This window comes from Podarcis gaigeae (assembly GCF_964106915.1).
Source record: "Podarcis gaigeae genome assembly, chromosome: 1".
NCBI lineage: Eukaryota > Metazoa > Chordata > Lepidosauria > Squamata > Lacertidae > Podarcis > Podarcis gaigeae.
The window spans coordinates 91022034-91046547 of record NC_139678.1 but is presented as its reverse complement, the minus strand read 5'-3'; the positions used below and the strand labels follow the sequence as shown (position 1 = coordinate 91046547).

At 41.1% G+C, this 24514-nt stretch overlaps 1 protein-coding gene across 21 annotated transcripts in view; it reads left to right on the top strand.

Annotated features, from left to right (window-relative positions):
- Window positions 1-24514, top strand: part of CLASP1 (cytoplasmic linker associated protein 1) — a gene marked incomplete at its 5' end in the record, with an annotated part of 162964 nt that overhangs the window by 110596 nt on the left and 27854 nt on the right. For 13 of the 21 annotated variants that reach the window (XM_083732135.1, XM_083732139.1, XM_083732132.1 and 10 more), the window contains 10 exons: window positions 4831-4934; window positions 7984-8007; window positions 9766-10010; window positions 10940-11003; window positions 11747-11910; window positions 14236-14314; window positions 14566-14709; window positions 18158-18250; window positions 20721-20864; window positions 22615-22721. In XM_083732135.1, the coding sequence (XP_083588261.1) occupies window positions 4831-4934; window positions 7984-8007; window positions 9766-10010; window positions 10940-11003; window positions 11747-11910; window positions 14236-14314; window positions 14566-14709; window positions 18158-18250; window positions 20721-20864; window positions 22615-22721 (1168 nt within the window). Of the gene's footprint in view, window positions 1-1037; window positions 1101-4830; window positions 4935-7983; window positions 8008-9765; window positions 10011-10939; window positions 11004-11746; window positions 11911-14235; window positions 14315-14565; window positions 14710-18157; window positions 18251-20720; window positions 20865-22614; window positions 22722-24514 lie in introns of all 21 variants that reach the window. The other 8 variants (XM_083732126.1, XM_083732125.1, XM_083732128.1 and 5 more) reach the window with 3 other exon arrangements.

Genomic DNA, 24514 nt, shown 5'->3' with positions numbered 1-24514 from the left:
ACTGTGACCAGACTGCTTAACTCTATTGGCACTTGTGAATGATTTAAATGACTATTTGTCAGTGCTGGTGCCTTTTACTTTTTGGGTGCTTGGATGTTTTCCAGCTACAAAACTGACCTCAGGACTCTATATTTAGTGTAAAGCCTGTAACTAACATTAATGATTCAAATCTCCTCTCAAATCCAGATTTGTTCTTTTCCGTACTGTAGCTGCATGTTGTCCAGACCATATGGTACCCTAATTAGACTCTCGACAGAGCACTTGCTTTAAATTCAGAAGTTCCCACGTTCAATGCTAATGGATTCTGGGTTAGCAGAACTGGGGAAACCGCTCTGCCTGGGGAATGGGAGAGATGCTACCCCTAAGAGGGAGCCCGAATATGTCTATGGTAGCATCATATGTTCAGTTTTAACAGGTTACCTGCTTTGTGGTACTGGGGATATAATTTCTGCAGCAAATATATGTCATGAAAGTTATTTCCTTATGTTGTCTTTCTGCTCCTCTCCGGCGCTGTCGGTTTGTCCCTGAACTACAAATTGTCTTTTTATTGACCATGGGTTCGCATCTATGAATGAAACTACTGAGGTTTAACACTTGCAAGCACAGTTTCTAAGGATTCATTGCGATTCCGCCATAGGATTTAGACGGACCATACCTAAATCCTATTGCTTCCAAGTTGATCATTTCATGTTTTCATCCGTGATTCTCCTGAACCCGGCAGGTGATTCATGTTTCTCGGTCTCTGCTGGACTGCACGTAACTCCGAAGTCTCAAAAGGGGTCCCTTCTGTTTTTCATGCATCATGCCCCATAGCTGGAGGGGGAGGGTGGGGTGAGCAAGGGAGCTTTGGGTGTTGGTCCTGCTTGTGGGGCTGGCACTCGATTTATATGTCCATTCATATGCGATGCCATTTCCTTTTCACTATGTAACGCCAGTGTTGGTATTAATCATGTGCATCCTCTTTGGACTGTGGCACTTTTCTGTTTTGAGTACATGTGTGTTAATCCTGTGGGTGTTGCCATTCCTTCTACTTGCAGCCTCTCGACGTCATTCCAGGTCCACTAGCGCTCTCTCCACTGCTGATTCTGTTGGGCAGTCAGGTGAACAAGTGCTAACTGCATGAGTCTGCTTCTTAATAGTGTCTCTTTTTATTGCCATTTTAACATTTGCAGTCACAAACGTCGCTCTTCATTTAGCATGTGCTTCTTCTTCTTTTTTTACCACCACCACCACCGTCATAGGCTTTCTTTTTTTTCCTTTTAAACATGCTTTTGTCACTTTTAAGTTTTGAATGCGTTTTTTTTTAAAAGGTGGCTTGGTTTTTTGGGTTTTGCATACTGTTATTCCTGTAAAGGAAACAATGTTAAAATGGCGATTCAGGGCTTTGTTGATGTATCTTCTATGCATTTGTTCAGACAGATTGCATAGTATTTTGGGGCATGCTTCACAGCAGCCACAGGAAGCGCATAACATCACTTGGAGCTACAATTTTCTAATGTTCAATAAATAAATTGCAGAGCTGACCAGCAGCAAGGATGTGGCTCAAAATTCAGTTGTACAGTGTATCTCTCTGGTGTGCAAATAGCAAAAGTCAGTTTAATATTCTTTGGTAAATACAATTTTTTAAATGATGTTCTATCCAAGCTTTATAAAGCTCTTATTTACTGAAAGGCACAAATCAAGCAATTAGAAGCTTGGGTTTTTAAGCTGGACTGGGTCTTTACGGATTTGCATTAGTTTCTAATGCCAAGTAGTATAGATTTCTATAGGTCATGATTTATTTGAATTTGTGCTATACATTTGAAAGGTGCCAGATTTGGTAGAATTTGTCTCAAAATGGGTGTCATTGAAAAATTATTTGGGATTTGCCTTGTGCTCTTCTGAAACTTTACTGGAGAACTTCATTCATATCTCTGAAATGGGCTTTAGTACACTGAAAACATACTCTTCTGGAGTGAGGGACTGACAAGCCCAGAATTTGTCCCAATAGAAACATGTATTGCATCGTCACCCATCTCATGGGTTCTTCCCATTTGCTAAAAGTAGGGCATATAGCTGCATGCCACCTTGTAACTTAATGTGAGTTTAATTTAGTTGTTTCTGCTGGGTATTTTAAAGGCTTATGACATGATTTATTTTACCATTCTGATTATCCACATCTTTTAAAAAACTATTTCCCCTTTTCTAATGCAGTCTTAGTTTTGCTTGATAACATGTGACAGATAGAATTCAGTTCTGGCTTTTATGAAAATTGTGAGCATTTCAACTGGCATTGCTGGAGCTAGATTTTCACTCTTTACCAACTTACACAAGTAATATTTTCACTTGAAAGTTAATTCCCCAGTGGCATGCCTTTTTCCTGGAGGGTGGCCATAACCACACTGGGATGTAAAGATTTCTTTTACTTCATGATTTGTCAAAGAATTGTTCAGTATTGGAGCTCTTGCCAGGGTGGTTGGGATCTTGATGTATTAAATCAAGTTGGTGATTACTTTCTGGGCAAGAGTACTAGATTTATGTATGTTTTCTGGAGCAAATTTGGTTGCACATACCTCTTTGATCACTTTCTTGTTCATTCGCATGTCACGAAATTAGCCTAGTAAGCTGCATGTGGCACATTCTGGGGCCAGTTTACCATGTATGAAAGTGCAACCAGTTCCTTGATTTTGGGAAGCAGGTAGCAATAGAAATAATGATTTGCCATGTCTGTGGGGAAACGTCACGTCCCAAAATTCCTGTGTACCTTTCAATGGGGCAACGCTATGGCAGTTCTATATTTCAACTGTGGATATTCCACAAATAGTAGAAATGTTACCCTAATCCATGACCCAGCTGAATTTCAGCACTTTTAAACCCCATGCAGATTAGTGGTTCATTTCTTTCATTGAAACAAATGAAAGTGGTTAGCTTTGGCTGGATCATACACTTCATTTTATCTCTGCTATTACTGAAATTTTGGAACATGCAAATCCAGGAGGTGAAATTCTGGCTTTCAGTGAGACCTGAGCAATGCCACCTGAGCCAAAGACATAAGTGCAGTTATCCTGCTATTTGTAGATTCTCTGAAACCTCCTACTCAAATAGTTCCACTGAACAGTGGAGGGCTTTAACAAAGTAGGTAGGTTATAGGATTGTGGCTGTTATATTGCACCAGATACTTACTGATACTTACAAAATTATGGTTGACTAGTACAAAACTTCATAACAGTGCATTTGGCTTGTCACTCCATATACATTGTCACATTTCCACCAGGTCTTCTACTTGAAGATCTACTTGAAACAAAACTGACGTTTGAAGCAAGTATTTGTGCTGCTTCTGCAACTAGGTGCATTAAAAAAGGGAATAGTAATAACATGCAGTTTTTATTTCCCTGTAAACATCAGTCAATTGCTTTCAGAAAAAGCTTTCCATTAAAAACGTTTAATTTTCGCATGTAGTCTACTTTTATTTTTAGAAAATGTGCTTGTTGTAAATTTAAAATGCCTTATCTTGGTAACGCATTTTGAAAAATGAAAAACTTTTGGTATAATTGCCCCAATGTTTAGAAAATTATTGGTTTTGGCCTCTTAACATCGATTCTTCCTTTATGCCATAGTAGATCTGATCTTGCTTCCCTTCCTGCAGACCTAAACAAATATCGAATGCATCAAAGTTGAATGCAACTTTTATCTGAGAGAAGATTGCAGAGTTCACGGAGCTCACAAATGATTTTTCCTGTTGAATTTACTCTGTTTATGCCTAGGTTCCTGCATCAGTTGTTATTGAATCGGCACACCCCCATTAAACCTTGCAAGAAATTCCTATTCATTGGAGATGAAGCTACTTAAGCAAATACTGTTTCTAATTAGTGTGCCCTAAAATATTTGCATGCAAACTACCTTTTTATCACTTATTGCACAGTAGCAAATTATATGGTTCAGTAGTGCAGATTATCATTGTCCTTATCTAGCAAGGGAAATATGCAAGGAGGCAGCCTTCTGCTGTTGCAGGTAGTTCATATCCATACAGTCATCCACTTTGTGATGCTGATTGGGCCCCACTGAACTGACTAGGGATATACACCACCATTCAGCTAATTGCCTACAGCTAGAGTAGGATTGGCATGCCATGTTTCTACATTACTGTTGCTTTTAAAAAGCTCAAACACTGTGATTTTTATTTGATTGATAACCTACGCTAGCTGTTGAAAAAAAAATCCTTTTGAAATTCATTCTATCATTATTATTATTATAATCTTTCTTCTATAAGGCTGTGAAAACCCAGATTCAGATGTAATGCTAAGCCAAAGCATGGCTTACCTCTGTGTAGCCCATCAACAGTAAGGCCACAGTCTTTACTCTGGAATCCGCATGTTTGCTAGTTCATGCTAAGTCATGTCCTGGGCCACTGTCAGAGTAATTGTTAGCTATTCTATAGTATTTTAAAAAGTACACATTGCAGGACCTGCAGAAAAAGAAAATCTTGTTGTGGTACTCATGCATCATCCTTTGTACAATGAGTGATATCCAGAGGTTGTTTCATTAAAAAGACACCATAAAAGAGATCAACTCCCTCCCCTCTGTTTCTCGATAGGAAAGTATTCTGGTGACTTGTCCAATGCTACGTCTGGGATCCTAGCTAGCTATGTAACAGGACTCTACATTTTGACAAGTCTGTTGTGGTGCTAAAGAGGTCTGATCATAACAAAACAAAACAGTGCCTGGTAATAATTAAAGCCATGGTGAGAGTTCCCTCTCTGTGTTGGTTCATTCCTGGCCAGCAGCCTTATTAATATTCCAAGGGACTGTGAACTCCCCTAATGATGCCTTTCAATATTGTCTTTTGTGCAGACCGGTTTGGGCTCGGACAGCCAGGCAGGTTGCCTGCCTCTATGAATGCAATGCGAGTCCTCAGCACAAGCACAGATCTGGAGGCTGCTGTGGCGGATGCACTGGTAAGAAGGAAAACACAATGCTACCAACACCAGAAACTGACTTAAAGCTGCCTATTGTACGTACATTCTCCTGTTTCTTGTTTATAACTGTTCCTTTTTAATGTGCGTGACACTGCCTAAATGTCTGTCTTGGAGTTTGGCATATGTGGAATAAAGTTAGTTAATGCACAGCCGTTCTGCACAAGAGGCAGAGCTGTTGTGACTGCTGGCATTGGAGCTGAGAATATTGACACTAGTAGTCTCAGAAGTGAAGAGTTGCAAGCATTAACTGTTTGATCCTAACTAGCCTTATGTGGAAGTAAACCTCATTTATTTGGATGAGTCATAATCCGTCTAAATGCACTTAGGAGCACAGCCAAAGTATCTGAATTGCTGTCTGCTCTGTTCAACAGTTATATACCATGGTAGATGAGATGCTTCAGCTGTAAGACATTAAGGACTTGTGTCTCTAGTTCTAGATATTTCAGGTTTGATTTCCAGCACAGTAGGTGTCCCTGGTGTGGTTGGTATCTGGGGTCACTCTCAAATCCTCCAATGATGCTCACCAAGGCCCCTGCCCCTCCCTATTTTATTTTATTCTTTTTACTTGGGGGGGGGGGGAGTGTTGGTTGGGAAGTTTCCTGAATTGGGTGGGGGGGTGTTGCCTACTTTTTTTGCTCTGTGTTTTACGTGTTTGGGTGTGTGTGTGTTTAACTCTTTTTTGGGGATTAATAGATAGATGGATGGATGGATGGATAGATAGACAGATAGATGATAGATAGATAGATAGATAGATAGATAGATAGATAGATGGATGGATGGATGGGTGGGTCTGAGTACTGCTGTTACTTCTGTGAAATGGGTATTTTGCAGTTCCTACAACAGTTCCTTTGATTTTCAAATGTGCCTCCAGGCCTGAAAAGGTTGGGAATCTCTCCAGACGTGTTAACAAATTTTGCTTGGCTCCTGAAGGTTGGTTGGTGCATTTGGAAGGCTAAAAATGAATCTCTTTTCCTAGGGAACTCGTGAGAATTGTAGCTCTGTGAGGGGAATAGGGGTCTGCTGACAACTCTCAGCCCCCTTAACAAACTACAACTCTCAGGATTCTTTGGGGGAAGCTGTGACAATTTAAAGTGGTATCATAGTGTTTAAAATGTGTGGCGTGAATGTGGCCTTAGAAGTGCTCTGCTGAAAGCTTCTCATTTCCAGAAAATCATCCATTAAGTGCATCTAAGTACAATGTGTTCTGCTATGAGTGACACTGTGGGCTTGATTCTAGCTCCTAGACTATGGGTCCACCTATCTCAGTATTTTTTTACTGAATGAAAATGTTCATCCATGACTGACTTTGTTTTCTCACCCACGACTGAAGAGCTTCCATTAGAATGGATAGCTAGCGAGGCCTCCAGTACTTCAGTACAAGCTGTCTCTTGTGTTTGTTAAAGTTGACAGGGAACTACTGGCCCTGAGGTGCAGCTTGTGAATTATACGCTCTCTCTCCCATGCCTCAGTAAAATCATAAATCCATAAAGAAAGGGCTGTAGTGAAGTTGGGGCCTGTATTTTTTCCCAAAATAAAATTTCAGATTACCCTGTCAGCTGAAGCATACACACGTCAGTTATTTTCATCTGTCTAAAGACTGATAGGGAGAAGGGTCCTGCAGTTTCTGCCCTCAACAAGTATATCATAAAATCAATTCTCCACATGGAACACAGAGACAATTTGTTTCTACTTCAAGGTAGTGGTATTTTGCATCGCCGACTAGTAATGCAAGCCCAATCCAGAAAACCCCAGAACTGGTAAAATAGGGCCTTCTCATACTGAAGATATGCAGAGCAGCAGACCAGTTATCTGACTTATTGAACCCCTGTTTGACAGATACCCAGGTCCAGCTGATGTTGCAGTAGAACAAGAAACCCCCCAAAGTCTATTTCTGTTGAATTTTGCTGTTTTTCTTATCGTTGTTACTATTGTGAAAAGACAGCTGTTTTCCTTTTGGTAGCCAGTCTCCTGCCTTTCTCTGTTTCTCACTGGAAAAAAAATCCCCTAATCTCTAGTAGTCTTTCTCACAAAAGCAGCATTCTCTGCTCCCTACCCCTCCACCTTGGTATTTGAGAAGTCTAGATGCTGCTCCAAAAAGGCTTTATCCCACCAAACAAGATTTCAAACAAAGCCCCGCAGGTCAAATTCTGTGTCCTGGCACACACTAAATTCTGTACCTGTAAAAGGAGACAACTGAACCTGGTCAAAAGAAACATCTTTGTCTCTGCCTAGCAAACATGAAATCAGTGTACAGAACCAATCTTGTTGATTTGAAGGTCAGTGAAAAACATTGGGATAAATAGATTTTACATTCAGGGGAAGCAATAAGTCCCAGCTGGCTATGAGAGAGGGAGGGAGCTCTGGGAGACCATAGTGCAGGCATAGGCAAACTTGGCCCTCCAGATGTTTTGGGACTACAACTCCCATCAACCCTAGCTAACAGGACCAGTGGTCAGGGATGATGGGAGTTGTAGTCCCAAAACATCTGTAGGGCCAAGTTTGCCTATGCCTGCCATAGTGTATTTGAACAACTTTGGAGAAAAAATAGCTCTTAGTTATTTGGTTTTCTGTGAGGCTAGAGAGCCTGTTATCTCTTCCCTGTCTTGGATTCTGTGTCTGTGGCTGGTAAGAGATAACATGTCCTCAAATGCCACCTTAAGGAGAACAGAAGCGTAGGATAATCAGGACTGCAATTCTTTTTTATTGGAGTTGTATAAAAGTGTCAGAATGGCATAGGATAATGTTGGCTTTAAGTGAAGGCAGAATGCTAAGTGCACATCACCTATGCCTGAATTGAAGAGGACTTAGGTTGCATTGGGAAGTGAGATCAGAAGATCAATCTGTTTGGTGCCATGCTCTGTACCCATTTTAATTTTGTGTTGCTTGAAGTAAATCTGACTGAATTTATATTTTTATTTGCTAAGACACATTTGCTTGTACATTTTTGTTGCAAGTGCAATCCCTGCATAAGCTTCTGACATAATTCTCTTATGCTTTCTCCCGCCCTTCAATCTTTTCCTGCATACAGCTCTTAGGAGACTCCAGAAGCAAGGTACTAGTGCCTGACTTTTTGACTTTTTGTTGTTGTTAAGTTCTTTTCCTTTATTTCTTTTTCTTTTCTTTTTCTTTCTTTTTCTTTTTTTTTTCTTTTGCTTCTCCTGTTACAGAATTCATATGGTGCTGATATTCTGATATGTTAGAGCATATTCTGATATGTTAGAGCCCAGCTCTGGAGTCCTATCAAGCTGCGGAATTGGGACCTCAGAAACACGTTCTGTATCATTCACTTAGTGTCTGTGTGTGTGTCAAAGAAAACAAGAAAAGCCAAGAAAAAAAAATCTCTTTAATGAATTATGCAAACAAAACATTACTATTGTGTACATGTGTATATGCATATATGCTAAATTATGTAGAGGGTGGGAAAGATAAGGAAATCGGGTGTAATACATAGCTCTGAAAATAATAGTTATTTGATGTTGCGTAGCACAATTAGGTATTTCTAGCAAGGGTGGGAGCATATTCCATGTTGTTGTTGTTGTTGTTGTTGTTGTTGTTGTTTTGCTGTATGCTGCCTTTTCACATTTCAAAACATTCTCAAGGCAGCTTACAACATGAAAATAATACAGAACCACGGCATAGCAAAAGTAGTCATAAACAATAAATAAAATATTTTAAAATACGCAGCCAAACTGAACAGTTTCCACATAAATCGCAACAGGATCTAAAATAAAGATACAGAAAACCAACAGCAACAACCCCCCTCACCAAACAACACCCCAGCCCAAGAGTGTTCAGTTCACCTGGAGTCACTCAGGGCTCTGCGCTCCCAGGCCAGGTGGGGAAGGCCTGCAAGGCAGGGAACAGGTCTTCCAGGAACACACAGGCAAGATGGTCTCTCATTTGGCATATAGCTGCCATTCTTCATAATGCATTGCCATCCACACACATTATGTGACAATAAGGACTACATCCAAAGTAAGTATGAATTTTCAAAGTAGCCTATTGCACTCTAGTGATAGCCTCCACGTTTCCATAAATATACACAATTCCAAAAACAAGAACCTCTCCTAATGCTAATTTTGGGACACCTGGATCTTATGCTGATGCCAGCAGGCAGGGGATTCCCTGTGCTCGTCTTCCACATTTTCTTGGAATTTGAATTTCATTGGGACTAGAGGGAGTGTTCACATCTTTCCCCAATGTATTCTTTGAGTAGCTTTTACGGAGTGTGATGTAATCATTTCAGAAATTCATTTATCATTGCTAAATATCATACTTGCAAACCTGGGCTTTCAAGACATTGGTTTTCACTAAACGAAATTTGTATTAGCACAATAATGACTCTTGTTTATTAAAGAAGAACCAACAAACACTTAAAACCATAAATATGGCATACTATATAAAATCTGAATTTATATAGGTGAATTTGGAGGCAATCCTTGTTTATTTATTTACAAAGTGATATCAGCAACAGAATATTTCTCTTTTTCCAGTTTAAATCACTGGCTTGTTAGCTACATGTTTTATCTCTGCAGTTCTTTTCTATATTAGTATTTATGTTATCTCATTATCGGTAGTTTCTTCTTTCATGGGGCCTTTTCTGTTATCACTGCTTATATTTTGTCCTTTTTAGGGCAGTCTATGCCACTCTTCACTAAGGCTCCTGATGCAGTTTAATTGTGGTTTAAATGTTTTTATGCCATAATCACCAGCAGGGTCAAACAGGCTTCTTTGGTGTTAAATTCCTAGTTTTTGCTTCAGTGTGATCATGTGGAGCCCACTAAGTTCAGGGTTAATTTCCCCCCACCAGAAAAAGCCGGTGAGACGAAGGTATGAGCCATATGGGATGTATTCTGATGATGATGCAAACAGTGACGCATCAAGTGCTTGCTCAGAGCGCTCCTACGGTTCCCGAAATGGAGGTATCCCACACTATCTGCGGCAGACGGAAGATGTGGCCGAGGTCTTAAATCACTGTGCAAGTTCCAACTGGTCTGAGAGGAAAGAGGGGCTAATAGGTCTACAAAACTTATTGAAGAGCCAAAGGACACTGAGGTAATTGTTTTAGTAAGTTTAAGAGAGGTATGATTGATTGATTGATTGATTGATTGATTGATTGATTGATTGTCTATACCCCCCTTTATTTTTAACTCAGGATTAAGGAATGCCCTTAAATGAGTGTGTGTGTTGTGGAGGTTTCTAAGCAGAGGTTGGATGGCCATCTGTCATGGATGCTTAAGCTGAGATTCATGCATTTCAGGGGGTTGAGCTAGATGACCCTTGGCATCCCTTAGAATCATAGAATTGTAGAGTTCAGTGATAATAAAATGTTATACAGCAGAAAAAAACCTAAGAGGAAAGCCCGATCAGCCATATGCCAAACAGCAAACAAATAGAGGGCAGGTGATCACCCTAAACTAAAAGCCCACAGCAATGGCATTTGCAGTCTCCCTAAAGAAGGGAAGAAGCTAATTCTCCTTCTGAGGGAGTACTGTAACCAAGGAAGCATTGTCCCATGTAACCACCTGGCGTATTTCTAATACTGACGGGATGCAAAGCAGGGCCTCCCCAGAAGATCTCAGTGGATGGATAGGGTCATGTTGGATAGGCAGTCTTTGGAATATTCCAGCCCCCAAACACTTGTGGTTTTAAAGTTGGCAACCAGCATCTTAAAATTGGGGCTGTGAAGTAAAGCAGTGTAGATTAAATCATTTTTTATTAATATGGTCTTAATTGTGGGCCTGTCATCAGGCCGGCAGTAGGAGGGAGACTCATTACACTCAACTATCATATAAAATTGGTATATCCTGAATTAATAGCACCACATAATATATTGTTTGTGAATATGACCAATCTTAAGAACTGTATTTCATAGTACCACACATTTTATGGTCGGACAGTAAGGGTAAAATACTTCCTTTCCCGCATTTTACAGATACTTTATGTCAGATCTAAAACATTATCATTTGGGTTTTGTGTTTCAGCCGAGTTGAGTTGAAAAGACTGTGTGAGATCTTCACACGCATGTTTGCTGACCCACACAGCAAGGTAAAATCTTAAGTAGATCTTGTAAGATAAACCTGTAATATTTTGTGAATGTACACATATTTTTAAGCATTTTGTTGGTATAAAACAAGCTTATTATTGAAACCTTGGTTGTCTCAATCTCTTGACGGCGTCATTATGCTCTGAAACAGATTTGACTTTGTGTGTAATATTTTAAGGCTTCTTAGTGAAGGAAGTGGGGGTATAAAGAAATTATCTCACTACAGAATATTTCTGCCTTTCTTCCTGAAGCTTGAGCATTGCAGAAGTAGGGCTCATTTAGGGCAGAACATCTCCTTAATGTGCAGTAAGAACGGTTGTTTCAAAATATGTTACTTGCATCAATTTGTAAACACTTAACTCTAGCCTATAATAAAACAAATGTCTCAAACTTTATGTGAATGCACATATTATCTGGGTATTGGGGGAAACTGCCCTAGAGCAGTTGGCTTTGGTTCTCCATATCTATGTACTAATGAATGGTTTGTTTTGTTGCATGGCCTGTTTTGCGGTGGAATTCACTACAGAGAGTAAGTGTATTCTCTTTCCTCCTCACCCCCACCCCTTCATGTCACCTCTTTTATATGTTTAATATGGCACATCCTGAAAGTTTACAGTGCTAACATTGTTTCTAAAAGTATTCCGTATCTAAAGTAGACCCCACCCCTTTTCTTCTTCTTTTGGACATGTTTGCGGTGTTATTATAACTATTATTCCCTCCCCCCTTATCTCTATATTTCTTATAGGTTTTCAGCATGTTTCTTGAAACCCTGGTAGACTTCATCATTATTCACAAGGATGATTTGCAGGATTGGCTTTTTGTCCTGCTGACACAGTTGCTCAAGAAGATGGGAGCTGACTTGCTGGGCTCAGTACAGGCAAAAGTGCAGAAAGCTCTGGATGTAACAAGGTAGTGTGTCTGCAAATAACAATGGATGACCTGTGAACCTACCAGCAAGGTGACTTCACCAGACATTTAGACATAATGGTCCTCTTTGGATATAACATGAAATCGTAGTTTAACATCACAGGAAGAAGCCTGCTTGGACCCTATGCACAAGCACACCCTACTTCCTGCTCCTCTGATGCAACCACAACGAGGAGATCAGCAGAACATTTCTAGATTTAAACTAACCACAGTTTGTTGCTGCATCTAGACCATTCTGTGATTAGTTTAAGCCATGGTTTATCGAAACAAGTTAAGATCAATTTGTGGTTTTTGGCTTGTTTTAGTAAACCAGGAATGGGGAATTTGGGCCTCCAGATGATGTTGGATATCAACAACTAGAAATTTAATAAATGAATAAAAACGATTAAACAATTGATGACCGTTTAAACTGTGTGTATGGGGAAGTATTGTTTTTTTATTATTGTATGTCTTTTCTGTGTTTTTATATAGTAACCCCCCCCCCCCCCGTGATCCTCTGATGAAGGGCAGTATAGAAATAAAATGCTCAACATCCCCAGCTGTTGATCAGTCATCAGAGATGATCAGAATTGTAGTTCAACAGTATCTGGAGGGCCAAAGATTCCACATTCTTGAAATAAGCCACAGTTTAAACTAACTGCAATTCCTAGTTTGGATGTCGTAAGCGACTACAACTAATTTCAACCGGGACGTGGATGCTTCCAATAAAATTCTCATGGCTACATTGGGAGAGGAGAGTGCTTATGCTTGAATCTCGGGTAGTCTTGTTTCTCTAACAGTAAACTGGTTTAGCAGTATATCTAAACCACGCCATTGTAACACCTGGTACATTTCAGGAGAGAAGCTATTTACTTTGATTTACTACTTGAAGGAACCCTGCCATTCATTGAAAACCAGCCTAAACATTTGAGCCTAGATGTCACACCCACACCATACATTCAAGGCACTCTTTTACAACTTGAATAGTCATGGCTTCCCCCAAAGAATCCTAGGAGCTGCAGCTTCTTAAGGACTCAGAGAGTTGTTGGGAAACCCCTCGCAGAACTACAATTCCTTGCACCCTTAACAAACTATAGTTCAAGCACTATGCTATAGAGCTTCCCTCCCTTTTCAGAGGGCTTCCATGAAAGCCCAGGTCAAAGAAACAAGGGCTGCATGTAGCAGTGCCCAAAGAACCATCTTTGCAATTTTTTTTTGCATGTTTGCATTTGAGACTATATATATACCATATTTTTCGCCCTATAGGACGCACCGTCCCATAAGGCGCACCTAGTTTTTTGGGGGGGAAATAAAGGGGGGGAAATTTTTCCCACCCAGGCACGGGGCTGGGGCGGGGGAAGCCCGAGCTTCCCCCGACCCAAGCCCCCAGAACAGGCAACTCTCCGCAAGCCGTGGGAGCCCAGTGCCGGGCTCCCGCGCCTTGTGGAGAGCTGCGCCAAGCCTGGGCGTGCTGAGCTCAGCACGCGCAGGCAACTCTCCGCAAGCCGCGGGAGCCTGGTGCCGGGCTCCCGCGCCTTGCGGAGAGCTACCTGAAGCCCCGGCGCGACTGCTCAGCGCGCCGGGGCTTCGGGATAAGAGGCAGCTCTGCGCAAGCCAGGGGAGCCCAGGGGGTGCGCACCGACCCCTCTCGCTCTCCAGGCTTCAGCGAAAGCCTGCATTCGCCCCATAGGACGCACACACATTTCCCCTTCATTTTTGGAGGGGAAAAAGTGTGTCCTATGGGGCGAAAAATACAGTATATATATTGTTTTTTGTGCTCCATCGCCCAGGCTGTGAGTGGTAAGTGCTGCATGATTTCTCCATCTGAGACAAGATCTTACAAGAAAAGGAAAATCGAAAGAAACAGAAAGGGGGTGTAGAGAGAGAGAACTATATTTCTAGAACCTTTGTTATTGGCTGAACATTAGCCAAGTCTGCACACCTCAGTAAACCATAGGTGAATGCAATATGTGAGAACAAGAACAAGACACAACACGCCTGGAAGTTACCGTCCCCCTGCTCCTCACCCCACACAGCCTGGAGGATGACTTCAGAAGCTCTTATTTGCACTCTCAATTAATCGGTTTCCCATGACATCCAAACCTGAAAGTGGCTAGTCTTAACTATGGTTAGTTTAAATAAGCCAGCTTCAGCAATTACAATTGCAAGTTGTTTGAGATTAACCATAGTTAATCCACAGGTTGCTGATCTAAATACTACAAACTGTGGATTAGCATCATGTGCAAATGTGGCCTCGTGTGTGCATAACTGTTGTGACTTGTAATGGAATTTGTTTTCATGCATTGTTTTCTTTTCTTTCCACTCTAGGGATTCTTTTCCATTTGATCAACAGTTTAATATTTTGATGAGATTTATTGTAGATCAAACCCAAACACCAAACCTTAAGGCAAGTAAAAGCTTTTGCAGTAACATTGGGAATTGCTTGCCTCTGAGAACATAGTACTTGACCACAGAAAAGTGGGGAAGGTGGTCTTTTGTCCAGTGTTTATATTTTAGTGGCGTTCAGAAAATCTAGAGATGACTTTTATATAGCAATCAGTGACCCACAGATCCTTGAACAGGAGCAGGGAAAGATCTTGGGGTTTGGGGAATTTGCAGGGTTCTGTCTTACTTACAGAAGTATTCCACTCACTTTAGGTAAAAGTGGCCATCCTGAAATATATTGAGTCCTTGGCCAGACAGATGGACCCCACAGATTTTGCAAACTCCAGTGAGGCAAAACTTGCTGTTTCTAGGATTATTACTTGGACAACAGAACCAAAGAGCTCAGATGTGAGAAAGGTGAGTTAAAGGAATGACAAGGGTTAAGTGTCAGAATTTTCTAAGTTAATACAAACCGTTATAAACATTGTGAAATTGAATAGGTCAAGGAAATTCATTTTTGAATGGCTGTATCTATATCTGTCACCTTAGATAAAATTTATGGCTACTTGACGATCCATTTTTGTCTTCCATAGCACTTTATGAATAACCAGAAGAAATTTGAGCTCTTTTTTACATCCGACAGATCAAATGGTATTTTACTTTGAAAAGAGAGTCGATTATTCACCATCCACAATATTTACATTCCTATTAGATAATACAGGATTCTACTCCCTAGATAGAACAAAAACAGGATCTAGAAGCATATTTTCCATGAACCCATAAAATTCAGAGAACTTGCTTGCTTGCTTGTTTTGGAACATGTCTGCACCACCCACCCCCTTTATCACTTGGTCTAGGATGATTTAAAAAACATTAAAACAAATTAAATACAGCCAGCAATAATAACAGATCAAACAACATAAAAAGTAGTATTAACAATAGGAGACAATCTTCACAGAGTAGGTGAAATATGTGAAAGGCCTGGGAGAATAGGAAAGTCTTTGTCTGGTGCCTGAAAGATAACAAGGTAGGTGCCAGGTGAGCTTTCCTAGGAAGGAAGTTCCACAGATTGGGTGCTACAACCAAAAAAGGCCCTTCTCTGCTCACTACCTAATTCCTTAACAGTGGGAGTACCCAAAGGGCAGCATGAACAGATGTTACACACACACACTTTCAGTTCATACATAATATTTATTTCATATAATTACAAAAGAGGCACTTTGGAATTGTCTACAATAAGCAGAATACCTTTCTGTAAATATGTGCTTTGCATTACTACAGTATTATGATGCTCTGGCCCCCACCCCCATACTTTCCTTGCATTCTTTAAAGCTAGATTACTTGGATTAATTAATAAGAGGATTTCCACTGCAGGGCAGTGTCTGGAACCTTCTGTTTGTTTGTGTATGTGTGTGTGTGTGAGAGAGAGAGAGAGAGAGTGTGTGTCTTTGTTGTGCTGCCCATCCTTAATGGGCTAATTTACATGTCTCTGTGTGATAAAGAAAGAAAAATATAGTTTTAAAGCAACTTGCTGGTGAAATAGCATTTTAGCAAGGTCTAGGAAGTTTCCAGCTCTGCCATTAGGTGTCACCATTGCTACACACAAGTTGAGAGGAATCTCACCTTGTTAAAGTTTAGATAAGAAGAAAAAGATACAACCTGTGGATGTTAGGGAGGATAAGGCAGCAGGTGATAAAAACACAGAGAGAAACTGAAGAGAAAGGTCCACTCAGAAAAACCTAAATGTCAGTGAAAAATTACTTTATCCAAACACAGATTTCATACAAAAGACAAAATAGGCATTTGCATGCAAATACAAAAAGCATTAACTGCATAATTTTCACATGGGAAGGAAGCAAATTATGGCTATTTAATTCAATTATAAATGATCTGAAGTCAGTTTTTGCTCTTAACACCAAATTAAAATCAGAAGCAGACAGTGAAGAATTCTAAAGGCGTCTTTTCAAACTGAATGACTGAGCAAAAAAATGTCTGATTAGATTCAGCACAAGTAAGAGCAAAGAGAGAGGGGTTATGTAAGGAGGGCTCTTTAAATATACTTATTCATAGAAAAGCATTCTGGAGAAGTATAAAACTTGCACTTTTCAAAAGAGAAGGGGGAAAAGGAGCCTTTAAAAACCTCTTTCACATTGGTATTTAAAAATGTGTCTTTGATGCCATTAGAACCTATAAAGATCTCTCAGTTCCTAAGCCTTGTTTCCAAAACAGTGGCCATCAGTTTTTGTTTGTTTTGAATGAGAAGCTCAAGAGCAATTTTGGCCAGTACATGCGTTTTGAGTTCTGCAAATAATAGCTTTTTTAAAAAATAGGATGAGTGTTGCTTGGCAGTAGATTCTGGGCAGACAAAAGAAAATACTTCCTCACATGGTGCATAGTTAATTTATCTAATTGCCTGTCACAAAATGTGCAGATCTCCAGTAGCTTAGATGGGTTGTTTTTTTGTTTTTTTTTAAGGATTAGGCAATTTCATGGAGAATAGGTTTCAAATAAAGTGGCCAATGTGGTGCTTTCTCCAGATGTGATCTACTCCCTTCAGAACCATCCAGCATGGCCAGTGGTCAGGCATGATGGAAGTTGTAGTTCACAACATCTGGAAGGCAGCTCATTGGCTACCCCGATCTAAGAAAAGCTATTTTCTTTCAGCCATTATATCTGAGTGAAACTTCCATGTTCAGAGGAACAAGACCTTGAATACTAGTCACAACAAGAGAGGGCTTTTTCCTTCCTGCCCTGCTTTTGTAGGCTTCCTGGAGGCATCTGACTGTCCACAGTTGGGAACAAGGTGCTGACAATATGGATCCTTGGTCTGAATGAGCAGGGCTGTTCCATAAAAGTTCCAACGGGGTTTTGTTGGACAGTGTATGTCTCTTGGACAAGTCATTCATCTGGCATTGTAGCTTTCAAAACGTGGCAGCTAAATGGCAATCATGACTGGTACGATGGGAGCTCCACCAATGCATCCATGGAATCCTGACCATGGCCCTGTGAAAACAGGATGCTGGGTCATGGACCTGATCCATCAGGTTCTCCTTACATTCTTATCCAGGTAAGCTGTAGTGATGCCAGTGCCAGGGGGACAGCTCCGTGGCTCTCCATCACTGTTCTCAACACTACTGCTAGGTGAATGTGCTCTGGAAAATCACCTACCAGGCTTAGGATGGCAATCCAATCTGCTAGCACTATTGCAGCGAAAGGCTATCTAATCAACGCTCAGGCAAATATGTGGTGTTGCTGCAACACCATAGAGTGCAATCCTATACACATTTACCTGTGAGTAAGCCCCACTGAAAGCATTGGGACTTCATAGACATGTATAGGATTGCGTCGTTTGACAAACTTGCAGTTTGTATTAACATAGCTCTTGCCTAATACTCTGAGGTTCCTAAAGCTTCTTAAAGCTTACTTTGGTTTTAGGAGAGAAAAAATTTGTGAGCAATCGATTTGAGAGGTGCAGTATAAAGTCCATGTGCTTTTTCTCTCTCAAAAAAAGAGAAAATGAAAAATAATGTTTAGCAGCAGTTATTAAGGTGGGGGTAATTAAAGTCTGATAGTACCTTTAAGACTGCTGAGTGCTGCATGAGTAACAGAGCAGAATTCAGATAGAATCCAATGCCACTAAAATAATAGATGAGATCGCAGCCAAAATAAGATGTAAAAGATCTTAGTGATCAAATAGCAATTTAAATTTTACAGCATTGGCCTCAAGTTTGAGAAGTACCACCTGCTTTGAAAATGTAGCCCTGGCAAGAAACTAAAATATGCAACTGCTTTTCTGTATGGGTCACTGAAAATATTGTGCTTGCTTCTACTAAATCCTGTCCCCTTTCCTATTTGTTGACCTCAGACCATGCATAGTTGGGTAGGTGAGGATATACCAGCTAGACCATCAGCCTCATCAGGTCCTGGTGAAGGAAACTTGGAAGAGAAGTGTAAACAGGTAGATTAAAAAGTAGTGTACACTAATCATAAGGTATACTCTCTGTTTGCAGTCCAGAGTTCTAATCTAGTCTACATCATCTGTGGAGAGAAATGGGGGCCTGAAATAAATATGCAGTGCTGACTGTGTGTGTGTGTCTGTGTGCGTGTGTGCAAATAACTGGGCTTGATGTACGTTTCCTTTCACTCAAGGGTTTGAATTAGATGAAGTGTAATCATTACTGTCTAAAAGAAGCTCTGCAGTTAGTTGCACTGCATGATGAGTTCACATCTCAAGGTTGGGTGGAAAGGGACTGAAGGCTCCTGGCGCAAAGTTGGGGTGTGCCTGCTTTTACATCTGCATGCAGCAGGCACACCCTTTGGGTATTAGCCCAACACAGCTCCGCCCTATTACAGGAGACAAAGGCAAAATGACATTTGTCTACGTAGAAAGACAACTTTGGTTATGCCCTTCAGTGGCATTTGAGGAATGGCAATCTCCAGTGCAATAAGCTCCTTTACTAGAGAGAATTTTGGATTCAGATAAATGGCATTGTAATTATTCCTGGGGGGAACAGACCTGCAGTAGAAACTGGTAGGAGCCTGCTTCAGAACTGCCAAGACAACTGAAAGGAGCAGTCATTGTCCTGTGGCTTTGGGAACAGAAGGGTTAGTCAATTCAGAAATGAGTCAAGAGGGGCTTTGAATCTGCTCTTTTCTAGGACTCCACAACCCTGAGATCTTGCTTGCCTAGGTGCCCTACTGATTGCATGTCGGCATCCTCCGACAAACTAAAATTCCAGCGCTTGGATCTGCATGATCTGTCCCGAGTGCTTATGTACTTTGGCATGATTTCCTGCTTTTCCCTATTATTTCATTGCATCTTTGATTTGTCATAATATTTTCAGTTCAGAGAATGTCCTTTTGATGAATGTTCTTCAGTTCTGTAGAACAAGATGGACAGGAGTGATTTCCACCCTCTTTCTGGGTACAGTACAGTCAGATTCTCTATGCAGCTGGAAGATGCTCTGGCCAGTGGAAGGAAACTATTAGGCCTTTGTAAACAACAGATGCACATTTTCTCTTCTTCAGGTGTAACAGTTTGCTTATGGTGGATGGAAAGGATCACCGTTTAAGGACTGAATCTTAACACACCTTTGAACAGCCGATTTAGACCCTGACAAGTGACCCTTAGGGCTGACTTCATGGCACATGTAAACAAGAAACGAGATGGCAGCTGGATAGTGAATGCTGGGTGTGGATTCTCCCCTCCCTCCCCAAGCAAACTCCAGCACCTCTTGGCTACCGTATTGCCCAAGTTTACTGACTACATCAGCTTTCAGTCCAACTGAAAATGTTCTCATGACCAGAGTAGTCAGAATTTGTAGTTAATGTGTTGAAGCAGCCGCAGCATTTGAGGCTACTGTCCTAAACACACACACACACACACACACACACACACACACACACACTTACTAGGGAGTAAAATCCATTGAGCTCAGTAGGATTTACTTCTAAGTAAACATTCTTAGATTGCATTGTGTGTATATCCACATATGATGAGTCTGTTACATGGGGTTTATTCTTCAATTGAGATATTTCAGATAGACTTCATGTGCAAAAACCGACTGCTCAGTAGTTCCACTGGAGTGTGGAGTGTAAGATGCTGGTCTGGAGTTTAGCTTGCTAAATGCCCTAAAAGGCTTTGTAGGGATTAGTAATTTTTGAAGGTGTGTAACATGAGATATGTATCTCTACTAGGAAAAATACTGCATTGCTCGGGATGTATTCAGTGGTGTCCCTCTATTTATGCATGACTCTTAGAACCAACAGAGGTCTCCATCACCATAATGTGGAGGGAAGTGATGTCCACCTATTTTCCCATCCTCGCTGTGCTTCCCCCAACCTCCAGAGAGTTGGGGGGACCCTTTGGAACAACATGGGAGATGGCGCAGACAGCTGCACCAGAGAAGAATTGGCAAAAGCCGCCTCCCTCCCTGTTCTACTGATGGAAGCTGCCATTGGATCCAAGAGCCTTCTATCAAAAAGCGACATACAAGTCTATGTGATACACATTCTTTCAATGTGCTCTTTTATTTAAAGCACTGCAGCTCCCCTTTATTGTTTGACACCATGGTGGATTAGGTAACCCTGTTGTCTGATGCAGTAAGGCAGTTCTGAAGCCCCAAGGCCAGATAGCTGAAACAAGATATTTCATTGGACTTGGGAAGTACTTTGTGCATACACCTTTGATGCAATTCTTGCAAAACTTCAATGGATTGATCTCATTGTTATGGATGTGCTTCGTGGTTATGGATACTGTTAATGAATGTTAATTCCATCTAATTGAAGCTTGTCACAAACACTATATGTATTAATGGATCTTAATCGCATCCCACGTTATTACTGGTAAGACCCTCCTCAATAGAACATAAGCAGTTTTTAAAGATTGCCCTGATGTTGATTGGTGGGGTTTTTTTATTCCTTCCTAGGCAGCACAAATAGTCCTGATTTCTCTGTTTGAACTGAACACTCCTGAGTTTACCATGTTACTTGGTGCCTTGCCCAAAACATTCCAGGACGGTGCTACCAGGCTGCTACACAACCACCTCAAGAACTCCAGTAACACTAGTGTGGTGAGGCTGTGACATATTTTCCTTAAAAATCAACTGAGGCATTGATTTATGTTAAGCTGTTGATTAGGTCTGGCCAATGTATCGATATATAGCCCAGGACCAGTATGAGTAGCATATCATGATGTTGGTTACACTTGCTGGTGAAACCGCCGTGCTCCTGAATCCCTCTGCTAGCGGCACCTGTTGGACGGAGCCAATGCAACTTGCTTGGCTGGTGATACATCGTGATGTTGAAAACCTAACATTGTCCAGCCCTACTGTTGATCTGTTCAGAGCTAAAGCTCTATGCTAAAATCACACAGCATTTGTTTTACAGGATACAGTCAAACCTCAGTTGTCAAACGTAATCCGTTCTGGAAGACTGTCTGACTTCCAAAACGTTCAACAACTGAGACACAGATTCTGATTGGTTGCAAGAGCTTCTTGCACTCAAGCAGAAGCCGCATCAGATGTTCAGGTTCCAATAAATGTTTGACATCCAGTGAATTTACTTCTGGGTTTTCGGCATTCGGGAGCCAAAACGTACAAGAACGGAGGCGTTCGGGAACCAAGGTTACACTGTAGTATAAAAAATACCTTTTGACAAAGTAGGTATACAATTGTACATAATTGTACATAAAGCACTTCTGCTTTTTCAGTTTCTTCAAATATGGGCTCACTAGTTGTGAGCTTTTATAAGAAGCTTGGCATTGTCTAGATCAGTGGCATTTGGTATTCTTCAGACATGGACTACAACTCCCATCCGGCATGACAAATTATCAGTGTTGATGGGAAGTCTAGTCCACGACACCAGAAGGCTATCACATTGGCTTTCCCTGGCCTTGGGTTTTGAAGAATGGCTTCTAAAAAGCAGAGGTGACGACAAAGCTTGTTGGTGCTCAGGCAGGGCTATGAACTTTAGGGGATCGTAATAGTAACCTTCTCAGTAAAGATTGGGAGCCAAATTATATTATTTGGCTCAGGTTAAAGTCCAAGTTGGAGAAGAAGCTTATCCTCACCTTCCACCTCTTCCATTGACAGGTGAGGTGGGCAGTCTCCTCCAGCATTCTAATGCATTGCATAGCAGCATGCCAGGACAAAAGACCACATTGGCCTTTGGGTTTTTCCCAAAGGATACTGATGTTGGAATAGCCCTGTTGGAAAACTGCAGTTCCCAAGGGCATTTGGCCAGTCACTGGAGAGAGGAGGAGAGACCTTCCTCTTTCCCTCTTCCATAACTAGACCAGAGTTTGTCACTACTCCTTTCAGGTGGGGGAATGGGCAGAGTGGTGGATTGTGGTAGGCAATTTCTGAAGCTGGATTGTCCTGAAAAAATAAGCCAATCTACTTGTGAAATTTTCTTGGGGGGAGTAGCTTGGCTTATTTTATTTAGAACATATGCATGTGTATATGCAGTGCTTTTTTTCTTTAAAAAATATGTTTAGGGGTACTCTCATTTTGACTCGAAAAAATCACCATTTTATAGTTCAGATCAGGAAAAATAAATACAGTAAATGGACAAAAGTACAAAGATTCACAAAATGTTTAGGGGTATGTGTCCCCCCAGAAAGAAGCACTGTGTATATGTATGTTTGTGTGTGTTCCAACACAAGCCCAGGAGTCATTTATTCCAACAACTTAATTAGAAAAATTAATCCTATTTAAGTGACACATTATATGAATGAGGACAAAATGGTTCCGTATTTATTCATCTTCTTGTTGTGCCACATGTTATTTGCCTCTTATCCTCTTTTTTTGCTTGTACACTTAGGGTTCTCCTAGCAATACTGTTGGCCGAACTCCTTCACGTCACCCTAGCAGCAGAACCAGCCCCTTAACTTCACCTACCAACTGTTCTCATGGAGGTCTCTCCCCAAGGTAATACTGCAGCTTCATTTAAAAAAAAGATTAATAGGTGTCTGAGCGGCTTTTCTGTGTGAAACATGCCTGAAAGGTGACTCCTCAAGAAGCGGCAATGTAGGAAAATATGTAACACATTTGCTCCGCTCTGAAAGTGGGTCAGGAAACGAAGCTTGTGTCTGTACCTTAATAAAACCCTAAACTTGTCCTTATATGACAGCTTTTGCACAGAGTACAAAACACTTATTTATAATAAGATGTCTAAAAGCTAATATAGATGTGGCAGACTGAACTATAGGCTCATACAAATGCACATGTTCAAGTATACATCACAGCCTTCTGTAAAGGGGATTGCATTGTATATTTTTTTCCTACTTCACTGTACAATTGAATTTTAATAATGCATTATCAGGTTCGTCTCAGAGGATGTTACACTGCTTGTAGCTGTAGGTGCGACTGGGTGTGTTCCTTGTGCATTGTAACAGAGAACATTATGAAAGCTGTGTAACATGGTAGAATTTTGTTAGCGGAAACTATACGTACATGTCCTGATCTAATGGCATAGCCTTCAAAATGTATTTTATTTTACTTTTTATTGCATTATTCCTCCAAGGAGCTCAAGTTGCTGCAGCTCCCACCTTCCCAATCTATTGGTGAGAATCTGAGGTGAGATAACCACGTAGCAAAAGTTGCCCCCAGTTCCAGTCACCACACAGAGGCAGCTTAAGGTTCACAATAGATTACTGCAGCATATATAGGCTTTTGCAGATACATATATGTACACAAGCAGAAAGTATTTCTGTTGCTACAGCAATCCAAGATGTAACACAGACTCTGACTCACTTCTCAAGACTGACCCTGACACTACAGCACAATTCCCCTGACTGATGAGCTGACATGCCTTAATCATTTATATAGTCAGCACTGGACTGTTGCTGTAGCAGCTGGCTTGGCTTTCCCCGCTGCTGTTGGCTTATCTCAGCCATGTAATAATTTGCGCTCATGAAGTAAATTAACACCTTCCTCCAAGGTCCTCCCAACATTTATATTCACCATAACCCTGTGAGATAGATTAACCTATCCCACTATCATTCAATGAGCTTCACAGGTGAGTAGGATTTAAACCCTTCTCTCCCAGGTCTTAATCCAGCACCCTAATCATTTCACCACACTCACTGAAGGGGATAGCTGTAACTTTGTCTCCTGGGTTTGGGGGTTTGTTTTTTTCTGTTTTAGAACAGGGGAGCTGGTAACACACAGGCTTGAAAGGCTGGCAAATAATTACCAAGCATCTGTGCCACAACGAGGACTTCAGAAGTAGAAGGGTAGACTACATAGATCAGAAATAGCTGACATGGTGTCCTCTAGATGTTGTTGGACTTCAGCTCCCATCATCCCTGCCAATTGGCCATTTGGATGGGAGTTGGGAGTCCAAGCAACAGCCAGAGGGCACTACTTTGGCTACCCCTTGCGCTAAGTTGTTCCTGTGCTAGAGTGATACAGGGAACAGTGATACAGTCCCTGCAAAGCTTTATAAATAGAATACTGCACTAATAAAATGCACCCTTTGTTTTAAACAACACAGTAGCATGGGTATCAAGGGAGGAACAGTATCACTGTTGTATGCATTAGCCGTTAGGTTCCTGTGACACCTGTACTGTCACATTCCACATAGTAGTCATCACAATTGCAATCTGGGGGGGGGGGTCCTATTCCTCCCCCCCCAGCAACCACAAGGGGAAATGTGATTTTCCTGCAATAAAGGTGCTACCTTCAGGACATGTTAGGCTGAATAGCTTGAGGAGCCTAGC